This window comes from Diceros bicornis, chromosome 18 (genome assembly GCF_020826845.1).
Source record: "Diceros bicornis minor isolate mBicDic1 chromosome 18, mDicBic1.mat.cur, whole genome shotgun sequence".
In the NCBI taxonomy this organism is placed as follows: domain Eukaryota; kingdom Metazoa; phylum Chordata; class Mammalia; order Perissodactyla; family Rhinocerotidae; genus Diceros; species Diceros bicornis.
In genome coordinates this window covers 34,515,553-34,533,013 of record NC_080757.1, presented here as the reverse complement: position 1 = coordinate 34,533,013, position 17,461 = coordinate 34,515,553, and the positions used below count along the sequence as shown (strand labels likewise).

The 17,461-nt window shown below is 42.5% G+C and overlaps 1 protein-coding gene across 2 annotated transcripts in view; it reads right to left on the bottom strand.

Annotated features, from left to right (window-relative positions):
* The window catches only part of CA10 (carbonic anhydrase 10), a 459,693-nt gene that overhangs the window by 377,697 nt on the left and 64,535 nt on the right, over positions 1–17,461 (bottom strand). Inside the window, exon 2 of one of the 2 annotated variants that reach the window (XM_058560656.1) lies at positions 10,929–11,003. The exons of the other annotated variant lie outside the window; for it this stretch is intronic. Coding sequence (XP_058416639.1) covers positions 10,929–11,003 — 75 coding nt within the window. The remainder of the gene's footprint in view (positions 1–10,928; positions 11,004–17,461) is intronic. 2 annotated transcript variants of the gene reach the window in all.

Below are 17,461 nucleotides of genomic sequence, written 5' to 3'. Positions count from 1 at the left end.
TTATTATTATTAAATTCTCTACAGACAGTGTGCCTCTTTGCTGCCTGCAGCCAGTGTGGACCACTGCCACTGAGCCTCCCTTAGTACAGTTCCAACTGGATAGGTCCTGAAGCTCCGGACGTATTCCCCAAGTAGTTGACTGGCTAGAGCCACTTGTGTCGACTAGACCAGGGTTGGTGCGTGGCACCAGGAAAGCCATGTACCTCTGAGAAGACTTGGTCCAAAAGCCCATCAAACAGAAGTACTCCCTATTGGATGGCTGCAACCTGACCCAAACAAACCCTCTTTGTAGTGAAGTATGTATGCAGGTTTTATGTACACTTGTGCTCAAGTTGTATCCGTGTGCACAGCGTGCTATTATTAACATATCCTTAAAAGGCTTACAGTGCCTCCTTGGATTAGAAGGATGTATTAGGAACTCATGGTGGTACACTTGAGCAGGTCTCTTCCTTGCAAACTTAAATAGCCTACTGCAAAATCATGATAAAAATTAGTAATACTTTTGTACACTTCCAGAGTCTATAAGGCATGTCTGGATCTAATATATAACTTTAATTTTACAAAAATATTTGAGACATAGGTTTCATTGTCCCGATTTTACAAATGAGTAAATTGAGGCTCTGGGAAGCTAGGTGATTTGCAGACAACATACAGTTGGTACAGGATGGAGTGGGATACAAAGCATGATCTTCTGAGTCCAGGACACACTCCACCACACAGCTTTGACGTATGGTAATAATAGGGACTGTCATAAATGAGATGATGAATAGGAGTGCTTACTGCTTGCCAGAAGTTTACAATCTGCTATTTAGTAGCAGGTCAGATTCCATTTCATTCAATCCACCAGCAATGACCTTTTCCATCTTGTCCATCTGGCAGATTTCTACACATCTTTTAAGGCCTAGCTCAAGAGAAGTCTTCATCTGCAAAGCCTTCTCTGACCCCAAGGATAGAGTGAGTTGCTTTCTCCTTTGTCTCACCACTCTGGTCTCCCATCCCTTCCCAGGCTGAACTGTAACCCCTGATATGCATGTCTGTCTCTAAATTTGCCCGTGAGCTCTCTAAGATCAGGAGATTTACTTTATTCTTATTTGCACCCCCAGTGTCTAACAAGGTGTCTGGCACCTATCAGGCTCAGAGTAAATTTTAATCTCTACACATCCCAATTTCTGAGAAAAAAATATAACTAAAGGTATTTATAATTAAGGGTGAGTGTAATATCACCCTCCTTTACTGAGAAGAATATATCCATTAAGTTCTATCCTCCTTCTCTTAGAGATGAGATCAGAAATCTAGAGAGGCATGCTCACGTGGCTGACTTCATTTCCAAACACTGATACTGAGAACTTAATAAAATTATCCTGTGAATGAAATCAATATTCTATTTCTTAATGCTGCTAAATATATCTCCCAAACCAATCTTATATCACATTAGCAAACTCTCAGAGAATATTGGAGCCAGAATGGGTCTTTGAAAACCACGCAGCTCAATACGCTTTATACCGTGAGGAAATCAAGACCCTGAGATACTAGTGACTTGCCTAAGAGTTCATGAAGAGTCAAGCCAGCGAGCACTTTCCAATACTCCTTACTGCTTCCATGATCCAAATGAGGAATAAGATTGTTAATAACAAAAGCAAAGTCCAGGGGCAGAGTACTGGTGTGCTCACCCACCTACTCTCTGCTCAAGGAAATTCAATAGGTAAAACAAGAATGTACACAGTAAGGATTGACTGCCTCCAATAGCAGAGGGTTATTCCCTTGACCAAACAATATGCCACAGGACTCCGTAAAATGCGAGCTTTATCTCTTAAAGAAATTAAAATAAAATTCTACACTCGAACAAAAAAGGTTTGCATACACTTTTGTAGCAAAGAAATTGATGCCATGAAGTGAGACATCAGGAAGGGCTTGATTTTAGAACCTCTGACCTCTAGAATTATAAGATAATAAATTTGAGCTGTTTTGAGCCACCATTTACGTTAATTTGTTACAGCAGTGATATGAAACTCATTCAATGACTTTATGTAGCACTCACTTGGCATGTATGGAAGGATGCTGGAGGGTAGGTAAGCTTAGGGGCTGTGGGATCATCTTCCCTTCAAAGAGAAACTGAATGGGGGTTGGGGCGATCACACAGTGAATTCCCGAGGGGAGAAAGCCTGTGTCCTGAGCTACACTTGACACCAGTGTCAGGAGAGCTTGTCAGTCAAAGATGGAGTAGGAGGTTGGGAGGATGGGGGAAGCAAACACCAAGCCTGAGCCGGTGGCCAAAAGGCAAGGTCACCAAACCCTGAGTAGGGAGAAGATCAGAGGCCAGAGTCTGAGGCCAGAGGATAAAGGGCCAGAGAGATAAGGGCAGGGGGAAAATGGTTGGAAGAGCAAGTTGGGGCGGCATCTGGATGAGCCCCTGAGGGCTGCTGTCCACAAGCAGCCTCTACACACCTGGACCCTCCACTTCACTGCTTCTTTCCTATGTCTCCACAATGCGGGACGGCTCCACTCTCCAACAAGTGGCCCAAACCAGGAAGCCGGGAGTCATGTACAAAAGCCTACCCTCTCCTTCCCCCAATACATTTGTTATAAATCTGAGAAATCTGAGGTGGGCTGGGGGAAGCTAGTTTTGGTTTTCTTCTGAGGATACTCTTCATGCAAAAGCAACAAAAGCAGGATCCAACCCAAAGAATATTACTTCCTACTTCTTAATTTGAAGATATTAGTCTAGAACAGTATCTACCTCATTTTCCAAAGCCATCTTGTAATTGATTTGAATTGAGCATATTAGCAGCTTTTTATGGTTTTCTACTATATGCAAGGATGAGGGCCACAGTTTACTATATGGAGGAGTGTGGGGCTCTGTGGCAGGCCAAATTGTAAGATGGCGCCCAAGATTCCCGTCTCCTGGTGTACACACCCTGTATAGTCCCCCCACCTTGAGTATGGGTGGGATTTATGAGTCTGATGGGATTTCACTCCTGTGATTAGGTTGCATTATACGTCACAGATGAAGGGACTTTGCAGATGTGAATGAGGTCCTCAATCAGTTGACTCTGAGTTGATCAAAAGGGAGATGATCTTGGGTAGGCCTAAATTTTAAAAGAGAGCCCAGGCTTTCCCAGAAGGGAAGGGAGAGATTCAAAGCAAGATACTTTCCTGTTGGCCTTGAAGAAACAATCAGTGATGCTGTGAACTGCCTATGGAGAAGGGACAGCCTGTAGGAACTGAGGGCCTCAGTCCTATAACTGCAAAGAATTGAATTCTCCAAGGACCTGCATGAGCTTGGCCCCAGCTGAGAATGCAGCTGGACTGACATCTTTTGCAGCCTTGTGAGACCCTGAACAGAGGACCCAGCTAGGCCACGCCTGACTAGCAACCTAAGGAAACTGTGAGGCAATGAATATGTCGATTTAAGCTGCTAAATGTTGGCGACTGGTTACCCAGCAATAAAAAACTACTATAGGCACCATTTACTACATGAAGAAATGAGGGGCATGAATGACCCCAGGCAGGCCATCCTGGATCAGCAAGCGCCCCCACCATGCAGCCTGCTTCCCTTCCTAGGAGGACTGCTGGGAGAAAAGAGAGTTCACATTCCTTACAGGCATCTAATATGGGCCTTTCTTAAGCAAAGAAAATTGGCCATTTTGAGCAACACAGGTAATTAAGCATCAGTGCTAAACCATAGGTGGTTGCCAATAAGTGTAATTACCTTCATCTTCTAACAATCTTGAGGTTTTAAAACTACCCAACAAGGAAGGGGTGGGAAATTGCATGTTGGGAGAGTTTATTGGCCTGGGCGAAACATTCCGACTCAATTTTAAAGAATGCTCCAGAGGACGGTGCAGTGAGCCAAAGCAGCCTCCAGATCCCATCCTGATCAGAAAGGAAGCTACGAATTCCTCTAGTCATCATTCAGATGGTTGAAAACTCAGTTTCATGATTGCTTGGTACTTGCCAGATCTCTGAGGAAGAGTAAATTGCTTATAACTTTATTGTCCTCCCATGACCCCTAGGATCTCCACACAGATACTTGAAGTGCAGTCCACACTAAGTGTGATCCGGTTCCTGACCAGCTCCAATCTCAAACCACCCTGCCTCTGTCACTCTACACTCCAGCCACAGTGAATGCTGTTCTGTTTCTTACACATGTCATGCCCATGCGTGCCTCTGAGCCTTTCCTCAGGGCTTATTCCTCTGCCTGGAACACTCCTCTAAGCCCACTCTTCACTGGTACTGCCCCTCCTAATCTTCCGGTCTCTGCTTCCCATGGCTTTTGCAGAAAGGTCTTCCCTGATTTCTAGACTATTCTTGCTGGATTTTTGAAAACGCTTTTGTGAAATAATAAGAAATATACATATTGTCTCTGTCTCAGTTCCTGACACAGAGCTCCTAAAACCCTTGTAATTTCCTAAATAATAAGAGCACTAGGAGTATCTTTTGTTCTAATGAAGTCACCCTTGGTGGGCTCCTGGATGGTTCCTGGATGGGGGCTGATCACTAGAAAGACCAAGCCATGATTAGATGCTTGGAATTTTCACCTCCCCCCCCCCAACTTCTCCAGAGAAGGGAGAGGGCCTAGGAATAGAGTCAATAATTGATCACGCCTACATGAGGAAGCCTCCATAAATATCCCAATAGTATGGGGCTTGGGGAGCTTCCAGGTTGGTGAACACATCCACGTATTGGGAGGGTGATGCAGCCCAACTCCACGGGGACAGCAGCTCCTGCAATCGGAAACCTCCCAGACCTCACCCTATGTAGTCTTCATTTAGCTGTTCATCTGTATCCTTCATCACATCCTTTAATAAACTGGTAACATGAGTAAGGGTTTTCCTCAGTTCTGTGAGCTGCTCTAGCAAATTAATCGAACCCAAGGAGGTGGTCGTGGGAACTTCTGATTTTGGGGAAATCAGACAGAAGTTGTGGGTAACTTTGGATCACTACTTGAGATCGGCATCTGAAGTGTGGGCGGGGGGGGGGGCAGTCTCATGGGACTGAGCCCTTAATCTGTGGGATCTGACACTATTTGTAGGCAGATAGTGTCAGAAATGAGCTAAATTATAGGATTCAGCTGGTGTCATGGAGAATTGCTTGATGTGGGAAAAATCCTCCATACATTTGGTGACTGGAAGCTTGAGTAGTGAAGTGTTCTGTACGAGGAGGCAAGGAGACACAGGTAGAAAACTGAGGTTTTTCCAACACACCTTTACAGCACATACTGCAATTTGTAGTGATGTGTTTATTATTATTATTATTATTATTATTTACACCTGGCTTCAAGGGGTAACAATTCCTCTGTTCTGATCCAGGTTGATTTAGCAAACATTGAGCCCCTGCTGTATGCAAGGTTTGCACTATGTCTTGGAGGGGTAAGGGGGTGTAGGACATGAGGTTCCTGCCCCTAGAAGCTGGACCCTCCCCAGAGTCCTCACTGCTCCTCTCTTAGCTCACACCTCTCTGGTCTCTCATCCTGAATTCTGCACTAGTTTCAATCTCTCTCTTGGTGCCCCAATGCCTTTAGGGCAAAACCCAAACTCCCAGTTGGTATGACCTTCCATGACTGGGCCGCTGCTGCCTCCTCGGCCCTAACTCCCCTGAACTCTTTTGCTCCAGCGAGCCTCTCTTCCCAGCCTCCAGGCCTTTGCCCATCTTCCTCCCCTTTCTGAAACACCATTTCTTCTCTTCTTCCCCTTGCAGAACCAACCGTACTTGTTACCCTTAGGGACTCAATTTAGGCACTGCCTCCGCTGGGAAGCTCTCTGTGCTCACTCAGACTGGGTAGCTCCAAACACCTTCCATGGCAATCCTGGAAACATTGTAAGGTGACAGACATTTACCCATGTCTCTCTCACTATCCTCAGCTCCTTGAGGCCACAGTGGAATCTCCTTTGTGTCTTTATATGCGAAGGACCAAGTATGGCCATGCTGAGAGCAGGTGTTCAGAGACAGCTTGCTGGAGGAGTGAGCTAAAGAGCTCAGGTTCAGCGACCTGGGAGAGATCCTTTGGAAGGTGGTGGAATGGAAGAGAAGTTTTTCACCTGCTTTAGGGTTCCATAAAGTGAAAATATAGACCTCAAGTGTCATGATTTAAAGCTTTAAAATGGAAGCAAGCCCCAAGATTCTGATGTCCAAGTCTGAAAAAGGAGAATTAAACTCCCCATCCACACATGGCCACGTGGAGCAGGTGCTGGGCGTGTAAGGCTGCTTATGACTTCTAGCGACTGCCTCTCCCACCGGATTGTAAACTCTGAGAAATTAGAGGCCATGTCTTTCGAAATCCCAGCTCCTAGCATAGTGCCTCCTCTAAAGAGAATGCCCAATTTCCCTGCTGTTTTAGATAAATGGAATGTGAACAGACAGTATTTGGCACAAATTTTTTCTGAAATGTGTTAAATGTATGTGTACGTTTATGTTAAATTATAAATGTGTTATATACATGTGTGAGAGAGAGATGTACTTTAAAGGCTACTAAACAAACCCCAGATGGAATCCCTCAATAACATGATTAACCCAATTTTGGGGGGTTTTCACAGTCTTGGTATAGGTGCTTGCGGTCTCTTGCCTGGGTGATTAAAAAAAAAACAAAAAACAACACCTCACGGATCCTTCTGCCTCTGATACTCTTATGGAAATCAGTACATCTCCATTACCGTAGCCACAGCTGGCTTTTAAAAATACACATGTGATTGTGTTTCTCTAGAGCTTAGAAATGTCTTATAGTTCCTCTGTTTTTAAAGGGATTGTGTCTAAGCTCTTGAACATGGAACACAAAGAGTTTCACGGCCTGCCCCCCGACGACCCTACTGGCCTCCTCACTCCTCATGCTCCACCGTGTACCCCCTCCTTCAGACACTCAGAAGTACCCAGCACTCCCCAAACCCACAGGGCATTTTCATCCCTCTTTGCCAGTGCTGTTTACTCTGATCTTCCCCACCTTCTCCTCCTGCTCCACTCTGAGCAATCTTGAACATTGCAAAGACCCAGTTCCAACTTCCTTCCTTCCACCTTGAACTGAGAAATCCGCATCTGGAAGAATGCTTTGGGCTGCAAGTGACAGAAAGCCTGACTCAAAGTGGCTCCAACAATAAGAGGCTTCTTATCGCACTTCAGAAAATCAGTGCCGAGGCAGTTCCATGGTTAATTCAATGCTCCAGGGGGCCATAAAAGACTTGGGTTCTTTCCAACTTTCTATTCTGCCATCTTCGCTGCAGGTTTTGTCCCCGAGTTTGTTCAGCAGACTTCCCCTCACAAGCCATGGATAGAACTGTTTATCATGCGTTCATGTCTATATTGGTGTATGTCAGGAATTTCCAGAGAAACACTACCAATAGAATGTGTGTGTGTGTGTGTGTGTGTGTGTGTGTGTGTGTGTGTGTTTGAGTATAGAGAAAGAGATTTACTTTAAGGAATTGGCTCATGTGATTGTGGAGATGACAAATCTAAAATTTGCAGGGTAAGCCAGCAGGCTGGAGACCCAGGGAAGAGTTGATATTGCAGCTCAAGTCCAAAGACTTCTGAAAGCCCAATTCCCTCTTCCTCAGGGGACTTCAGTCTTTTTCTCTTAAGGCTTTCAACTGATTGGATGAGACCCACCAATATTATGGAGGGTAATCTGCTTTACTCAAAGTCTACTGATGTAGATGTTAATCTCATCTAAAAAATATCTTCACAGAAACATCTAGAATAAGGTTCGACCAAATATCTGGGTACTGTGGACTAGCCAAGTTGACACATAAAATTAGCCATCATGATGTCTGATGATGAAATCAATCACTGTCAAGAAAGCGACTGAAATCACCATTATTGGTATAGATATTAGCCAATATCTATAGCCAACCTTCTGGGGGTGTGGAGGGGCTCCTTCCCTGAACACATGGCTGTGTGGAAGGTGAACACTCAAACAAAACTGGGGATCTGCCTGCAAGGCAGACTGTGGCTACGGGTGGCCTTGAACGAAGATATGGATTTGAGCAGGTAAACAACAAAGTCTGTATTTAACACCAGGCGGCAGAATCACAATACTTTGTGGACTCCTTTACAAGGTTGTATAAGCCCTATTAGAGCTCTTGTTATATTGAGTCAAGGGTTTATAGCTTATTTTCCTCTTTAGATTGTGGATTCACCCTTGATTAAGAACCATGTTGTCAGTTGCCTCTTTATCCACAGCCCCACGAGTGGTGCTTGGCATCAGGTGGCTATTCCATAAGTGCTACTGAATTGACCAAAGTGGGGCATTCTGGGCCTAAATCAACCTTGTGCTTGCCATTGCCACAGAAATCATATATTTCTATCCACCACAAGCTTTGTTGAAATCACAGATTCACAACTGTTATGCCAACTGACCATGATTTCTTGATACTCTTGTAAAGTATTTATGGGACAATAAAACTTGTCCAAATAATCTAATCATATGAAGTTCTCTTCTCTTTCACACATCCAGAACCTGAAAAAAAATCCCAGTAGCAAAGTAAAGAACACTTTTAACCTTATACTCAGTAATGATAATAAGAGATAAAAGGTCCATTGTTTGCCCTAAACACCAACTCAAATAAAGTAGGTCATCTGGAGTCTGTCAGATGTTAGAGCCTTAGGTCCAATTACTTAAGTTTAAAATTCTCATGATTCTTTTGTTTTTTAAGAGTGGAGTTCCCAAAAATTTAGGAAGTTAAATCATCAGATACCAGTATTCTTTACCAGGAAGCCACAGAGCTTCAGAACTGTTAAATCCAGAGGATGATAAAGTCACCTCTCAGTTGGCCCCTGTGTAGAGATTCGTTGAGCTTATAAATTCAAGGAATATTTACTAAGCACCTTCCATGCTCTAGGCATCATGAGAGACCCTCCCTTGCATTATTACATTCTCCAGTTTATAGCTCTCTGCCTTTTCTCAAGCAGAGAAGTATCAAACATTCAATTATGTTGTTACTGATAAAATAATGATAGTTATACCAAGGACAGCTGACATGTACTGACTCACACCATGCACCAGACATTACCATAAATACCTTACCTGCAATTTAATCCTCACAAAACCTCATGAGGCTGATTTAATTCTTATCTCCCTTTTAACAGATGAAGAGCCTGGGGAGCTGCGAGTGGGTAGGCAGCTTGCTGACAGTACAGCAGGAAGCCATAGAACCCAGACTCAGCTCCAGGTCTGTCCAACTCGAGTCCACACTCAGACCTCCACACCTTATTGCTTCCCATGGAGCAGGTTTTGCACATCTTATCTCATTTAAAGCAGGAAATGAGGGAAAGTTAAACTCTTCTAAATCTACACATAAAGGAAAGATAAAACTTCTTTCCTGTAGTTGTCTTAGAAGCATCAATCAACTGGAAACTTGAGCACATGTAAAGAAAAAAATGTGTCAATAGAAGGGAAAGCATCAAAAAAAAACGTCGGGCAGAAAAATAAAATTTTACAGTGCCTACCCAGTGCTTACCCATGAACATTCCAGTCACTACAAGGACAGTATTAGTTTAGCAAGACTCATTATAACCTGGAGGGGATGCCCTTTGTTGCTCTAATTCTGTAATCACAAAGCACAAGAATATAATTATAAACGTAATTCCCGGGATATCTTGAATATGAGAAGCAGGTTCCTCAGAAAAATATATAAGCATTCTATCCACTGGAAAGTGACGTGCCCAGTTGTAAGTATAAAATGCCATGTATCTATATCATGCCATATGAACATAGCTTGTGTCAATTAAGTTGTTAACAATTATTATTAGAAACCTGATCATTTCTGAATGAATTAATCAAGTCCAGTTTCTATGCCCACTGGGCCAAGGAATAAATGTACCATAGTAAATTTATCAAGTTAATAATATCAATTTATGAGGCTATTTGGCAGTCAGCTGGCTTTTTCCTGGGTCACCCACTCTCCCTCACCACGCCTGCTTTCTTTCTATTGAAAAGCTCCAAGAGCAGGAATTATTGTCACACAATGCAACTGAGAAAAGTGAGGCTCACTGGGGTTCAGTAACTTGCTTAGCTCTGCACAGCTGATGGAACGAACTCTACAGAGGAACAGGAAAGAAGACATAGCAGCCAAGAATGAACCAGGTGACCTAGGGACACTGCTCTTTCCACCTGCCACCAACTACAAAGACCTTGACTGACACTTGGGCCCTCCGTTCTCGGTAACTAAGTGGGGACCCTACATTGGTGCCTCTTGAGAGCCCTACTTCTTACTCTCTTACATCTATGCAGTAAAAATACTTTGAAATATCTCACCTGCCTTCCCTTCCATCCTTCTGTTTAACCTTCTTGCTCTTTCTCTTGCCTCTCTCCCCTCTAAAGTCTTGATGCAGCAGAAGGATGAGCACCACAATTAGGATAAGAGTAAGTGGAAGACAAGGACCCTCAGTCTTGCTTCTAAACTAACGTCATGGTTTGTTTCTGGCTCTAACCTGTCTTCAGTTCTCTCCCCCCATGCTGACAGCATCTACTTTGCCTGTTATTTTTAGCTGGCGCTTGACCCAATCTGCTAAGTCCTGACCATGGATGCTATTGATGTGACATCAGTGACAGCATGCATCCTAGCAAGCCTCGTTGCCACGGTCAGCCTTTCCAGACTTCCTGTTTCATTAATGTTAAAAAATGGCTCTTTCTCACTTAACCAAATTCCAGCCAACAGAGCTTCAACCCTCAACTCTCTATCGCCCTCTCCCTATCAGAGCTACCTGCAGATGGAACAACCTTGGGCTGCGGGCTCAGATGGAAAACCATGGTCTTGGTTAAGTTGCCACTCCCTAATAAACTTTCTCATGATGGAGTATTCATCGAACACATAAGTCAGACTACGCTGCCTTTTCCAATACATTCCTTGCCATGTAGCAAATGCTAAATTCTGGAGAGAATACTATATTTCATTCAAATTATTTTCTTAAAAGTAAAATTACCAGAATAATTGTGTATTTACCTGGAACAAAGCTTCCCTGGACCACCTCCTTGTACGCCCACCAGCCTTCATGGATTTTTGGTGAATTCTGTTGAGCTAAAGGAAAAACAAGGAAGAGAGACTAAGATGATAGCAGAGAAGTATTGTGTCTTGGCCAAGTAAGAAGGGTGAATACACATAAAATAATCTTTCACCCACAAGTCATACTACAAAATGCAACAGCAATCCCTCCCCCTCCTTATTTTCAAACAGATTATTAACCTGTAAATATATTTTCATAGAGTTTGATAAAAAGCACTCAGGATATTTCCATTAAAGAGAAATAGACAGTAATTATGTATTTAAGCCTATCTGAATTCCTCTATCACTTCTCTCTATCTCTGACTCATCTCTTTTGCGCACCTGCCCCCTACACACACACACACACACACACACACACACACACACACCCTCCACTGGAACTGCGGAGAGGAGGCTGATCCCATCCACAAGCAAGGTAAGAACTCTACATGTGCTCAGAACCCTTAGGAATGGAGAGGGAGGGAGTTTGCTGAAAGGACTAAGCTGGAAGAGGGATGGTACAATCAGCCAGCTTTCCTCAGGTCCCAGGAAAATGAAACCAAGAAACAATCATGGTGAGAGCTTTTGACATGATAGGGAGAAAGGGTAGAAAGTCCAAGAAATTGGGACATAACAGAGGGATCTGTGAGATCACACTGACAAGACCTCAGGATAATCCTTGACATTTATGACAGCTGATGGGTGAATTGGGGCAATTCGGTTACATATACACCCCAAAGTATAGGCGACACGTAAACTTGTGTTGATCCCTTTACTAATTAAACTGCATTCATATTTCAGCTCTCAGTCATAGTGGAAGAAAATAAGGTAATTTCAACCATACTTGTAATTTGGCCCGTATATAGCAAATGTTAAACTTTTAATTTCCTTTCCTTAAACCTTGTTCTTTTTTCAGTCTCCTTCTTCAGACTCATCATTCTGGGTTAGAAAGAATGGTACAAGACAATGGGTTTGAAAGCAAAGCTTTACGTAGAGAGCGGATTTGCTAAATTCCTTTAGCTTCCCTATGACCTTCGATTGCTTAGCTCCAAGTGTCTTCCCATAGTATAGAGAAGATACTTTTTCCGCCTAGATATTAAGACCCCTGAGGCGTGCAGCTCTGTGATGAAGGAGGGTTTATGACATAGGATGAATAAAAGAGAAGCACCCTCTTTCTGGAGCTGACAGTGGGGTTAGGGGATTTTAGAAACAAATAGAAGAGAGACAAAAAAACCTATTTAAGGCTCTGGAAAGATATCCCCTTTCAAGCTGCCCAGCACAAATCTAGGGCACGGTTATATCAAAGTATACTGGATTTCCCAGTACTCTAACTTCCCATGTGGCATGGATAGAGGCCAGATGTTCCCACAGCCATTGAGGAAGAGCCTGAAGGCAGCTGAGCTGAAAGAAAGTGCATCTGTTCTGGGGCAGCAGGCGAAGGGAGGAGTGACCTTAAAGCAGAGGATGGAGAGGTCCTGTCTAGCCAGGGAGCCAGATGTAAGAGTCAACAGAGATGCAGGTATTTGTAGCACCAGGGAAAGACAAGGAGATGTGAAGTCAGCCAGGAGACCTTTAGGCCTGACCAAGTCAAGAAATCAGATCCAGAGTTATAAGGTTGCAAAGTTCACCAAATAGGTGGATAAAAAACATTTCTCTAGAGTTCAGAATGATTCTGATTCTCCTCCTGGTACTTGACATTGCACGACCCCCCCATCCTCTTTCCCAACTTACTGGAGGGTCGTCATAGGAGCAAGATGAGAATCCCAAAGGCACAGAAATCTGTGAGATCAGGTGTCACCTAATACACTGAGACGTCACCTAATGCACCAGTGGCACTTTGTAGTGCTCATTTTGATGATAATTAAATAAAATTCACAGACAGTACACTGGAAAAAAAAACCAACTCTGATATTTCACTAAACTTCAGCCTAGCTCTGCTGAACATGGAGCTTGTCCCAAACCTGGAAAAGATACACATTTCTGAAAGCCCAAAAGCATTGAACCAGGACATCACCTAACAGCTTTGCATCACAGATAAGCATTGATTTTCCTTATCAAACACAGGAACTTCTGAGTTTTATCAAAATTCACTAAATTTTCTCCAATCAGGGTTGTTGCCTGTCTTTTGAATAATTTAAACCACAAATACGGCCTCTCTCTTTATTCTCAGAGCCAGTTGTTGGGAAAGCCACACTCTTGCATATATTTCACTATTCCAAGTAAGGATATGCACAGCACTCAAAATTTTTTGTTTTACATTACATTTTTTTACCAAGATATTTTATAAAAATTTTTGTTTATAGTATTTATACACATTCATTTCAAAAAATCAACACAGGGCCTTAGCTACAATATAAAGGAGAAATAAAAGCAACGTAATTTATAATAATACATATTTCAACATGTAAATGCTTGAGCATGATGCACTAGAACAGAGACCGGCAGAGACGGCAGAATGACTGTGGGCCCAAGAGCTAAGAACAGTTTGACATTTTTAAATAGTCGAAAAAAATCAAAAAAGAATAGTATCTTGTGACATGTGACAATTATATTAAATGCAAATTTCTCAGTGTCCATAAATAAAGTTTTATTGGAACACAGCCACACCCATTTATTTACATTCTGTCTATAGCTCCTTTCTCACTACAGTGGCAGAGTTGAATAGTTGTGACAGAGACCATTTGGCCCACAAAGCCTAAAACGTTTCCTATATGGCTCTTGACTGAAAAAGTTTGTTGACTGCTAATTTACACATATAATTTCAAAAAAACAATAAATATAATCAATGTAAAGCTTTAACTGTACTATAAAGGAGAAATGCAAAGAACAGAATTTATAATAAAATATATATTTCAATTTGTAAATACTTGGGTATGATGCACTAGAAGATAAAATGAAGAAGCTGGATGTTTGATTTGAAACAGGCACAAATGACATGGTTGTGTTGTATTGGAGATTCCAGAATCCACATGTGGTATTGCCCTCAGTGGTGTTATTTTCCAAAACAGTGAACAACTCTTGGCAAAGTTCGGAACAAAATTAAGTACTGTCTTCCCTTCATTTACACGGTATTTGCATTGCTGAGGAGCAGAGTATACTGAAGCTAGGTAAGAGATACTTTGTGTTCATATGCAAAATGGAATTTGTAGGCTCAGATAAATTAGTTTTTTATTCACTCGAATGTCTGCTGGGACATGGGCAATTTACCACTGTTTGGAACTGTCTAACATATTGCAGAGCATATTCTCTGCACTCCCTCAGTTGGTGCTAATTGCAACCTCCTTCATTAAAACAATCACAAGTTGCCCTCACTCACTTCCAAAACACTCCCCCAGGAACAGACACTCCTCTGACAATCATTGACCTAAGGGACTATTTTTAGCACTACTTATATACCCTAAATGAGATGGGGTGAAATGTCATGTTGGACAGTAAGCAGAGGATAATGTTTTGACTAATTGGATAAAAGATAACATCTTTCCCCATCTATCTGAATTGTAATGTCGGCTCTATTTGCCGCCCCACTACATATTCAAATATTTTTTTCCACTTTTTCCTGCTTTTTTCTACTTTTCCTTATATTTGACCATATCCTTAAGAAACTGTTATTTCCACCAAAGAATAAAGCAGTGAGGAAAAATGAGAAAGCAAAGATGCTTGCTCTTAAGTGGGCAAAAAGAGAAAGCTAATTCTAATACAATCCTGAATGAAATGACTAAGTTTTCAGATTTTTAGATATATTCATGTTCTCTCTCTCTCTTCTGTCTCTCTCGTACGCATGTGTGCATACACACACACACCCCCACACACACCCCACACACTCCTGTAAGAAAGACCTATCAGTCTGACTGAAGCATCAATTTAAGAAACGTTATTTAAAAGGTAGAAGAAACAGAAGTCCCTAGATAATTAAGTGTTGCAATTCACAAAAGTCTCACCGAAAGCCTCTGTTCCATCCAGAAAGTTGCAAAACACTTTGTCTCTCCTCATCTCCAATCACTGCTTTCTCAGCTACCCCATCCATTCAGAAGTGGAATTATGTAAGATTTTAGCAGGAGCCCAGACAATCAGACCACCTGAAGTCTGTTATAACGACAGAACTGCAGATTTTCCGTTAGCTTTCTTTGACATGCATTGTGGAGGATCCAAATTCACCCTGCAAAAATCAATCAGCCTAAACAGTGCCCAGCTGATGTCCAAACAATTATAGAATATGACACCAGCAGGCTAGAGTTGAAGAAAATGAAGGCATTTTATGTAATATGTTTTCGATGCCCTTGTATGCCCAGTCTGGCCTCATCCTGTTTGGCAATTTGGAAAGACAGGGCAGTGCAGTTAAGAGGCACCTCATTTCAAGTTCTTCCACAGTACAGCAGTCCCCCCTAATCCACAGAGCATACGTTCCAAGATCCCCAGTGGATGCCTGAAACCATGGATAGTACCGAACCCTATATACACTATGTTTTTTCCTATACATACATATTTGTGGTGCAACAGCAAAACTAGCACAAATTTCTTTTTCCTTCTTCACAATTTCACCAACAGAAGATTCATTCTTACTATAGATCTTAGCAACCTCAGCATACGATTTTTTTCTTAAGTTGAGAACTTTCCATCTTTTCACTTAAAGGAAGCACTTCACGGCTGCTCTTTGACATATCCGAATTCCCAGCGTCACTACTCTCACACTTTGGGGCCATTATTAAGTAAAACAAGGGTTGCTTTGGGGCCGGCCCGGTGGCGCAAGCGGTTAAGTGCGCGTGCTCTGCTGCCGCGGCCCAGGGTTCGCCGGTTTGGATCCCGGGCGCACACAGATGCACTGCTTGTCAGGCCATGCTGTGGCAGCGCCCCATATAAAGTAGAGGAAGATAGGCACGGATGTTAGCCCAGGGCTAGTCTTCCTCAGCAAAAACAGGAGGATTGGCACGGATGTTAGCTCAGCGCTGGTCCTCCTTGCCAAAAAAAAAAAAAAAAACAAGGGTTGCTTGAACACAAGCACTGCAATACCACGACAGTGATCTGATAACCAAGAGGGCTACTAAGTGACTATCGGACAGGTAGCATAGACAGCGAGGATCCGCTGGACAAAGGGATGATTCACATCCTGGGTGGGACAGAGCCAGAGCATCAGAGATTTCCTTATGCTACTCAAAACAGTGTGCAATATAAAACTTATGAATTGTTTATTTCTGGAATTTTCCATTTAATATTTTCAGACTGTGGTTGACCGTGGGTAAGTGAAACCGTGGAAAGTGAAACCACAGATAAGGGGGGGCTGCTATACTACCAGCAGCTTGTTTGCGATAGAGCACCAAAAGAATTACTGGATTTCCATTTATCGCCTCCCAGCCAGATCCTCAATAGTCATCTTGTTGTTGTTTACATCTGGTTTCCAGTGAGTGGAGAGCCAATGGAGAATTCCTCAGAGCAAACAGGGGAACAGAAAGCAGTCTTAGCTTCCACAGTGTTCTCTGCTTCTCTTTGCCTGTGGATCAGCATTTCTTTACTTAACATGCACGCAGTCCCCAGGGAAAAATCCAGATGTCTAATCAAAAAAATTGTGTTGACAATAAAAGCCGTCATCACTGCCAGATGAAGAGATATACATAGCAAGGGCCTCTCTCTTGATAGTAAAGAAAACATATTTCAATTTTATTTTCTTTTTTTCAATGTGGCAGTTTTGAGAACTTATGATTTTCAAAAGAAAACTCAGAATCTCAGGATTTGAAAAGAGACAGAGTTCACTGCTCCAATCTCTTCTCAGACATATGAGGAAACCGAGGCACAGAGAAAGGATGCCACTTTAAAAAGTGTGGTTACCAGAGGGGAAGGGGGGAGAGAGGAGGGCGAAAGGGATAATTCGGCACATGTATGTGGTGATGGGTTGTAATTAGTATTTGGGTGGTGAACATGATGTAATCTATGCAGAAATAGAAGTATAATGATGTACATCTGAAATTTATACAATGTTATAAACCAATGTGACTGCAATAAACAAAAAATTAAAAAAAAAAAAGTATGGTGTCTTAGAACAGGAGTCAGCAAACTTTTTCTGTAAATGGCCAGAAAGTAAATATTGTAGGCTTTGAAAGTCATGCCGACTCTGTCCCAACTACTCATCTCTGCCATTGTAGCACAAAAGCAGCCATACGCAATCTATAAATGAATGGGTGTGGCTGTGTGCCAATAAAATACAGCCCACAGATAGAGGTCTGGATTCGGCTTGTGGTGGGCAGCAGTGCTGATTCCTGTCTTAGAACTAGAAACGATTTTTGTCATGTAGTTCCGCTTCCTACTCAAATTTTTAGAAATGAGCTACTTTAAAGAAAAAATCAAAAAGAATTTGGAAATACCTGAGTTTCCAATTACACGTAAATGGTAGCTGATCAATAAGCACTGGAGAAAGCATGTGTAATACTAAATCTTTTCCCAACTTCCTGGAATTGGTCACCAGAGTCTACATAAAATTCAATATGGCCCCCTCCCCACCCCAT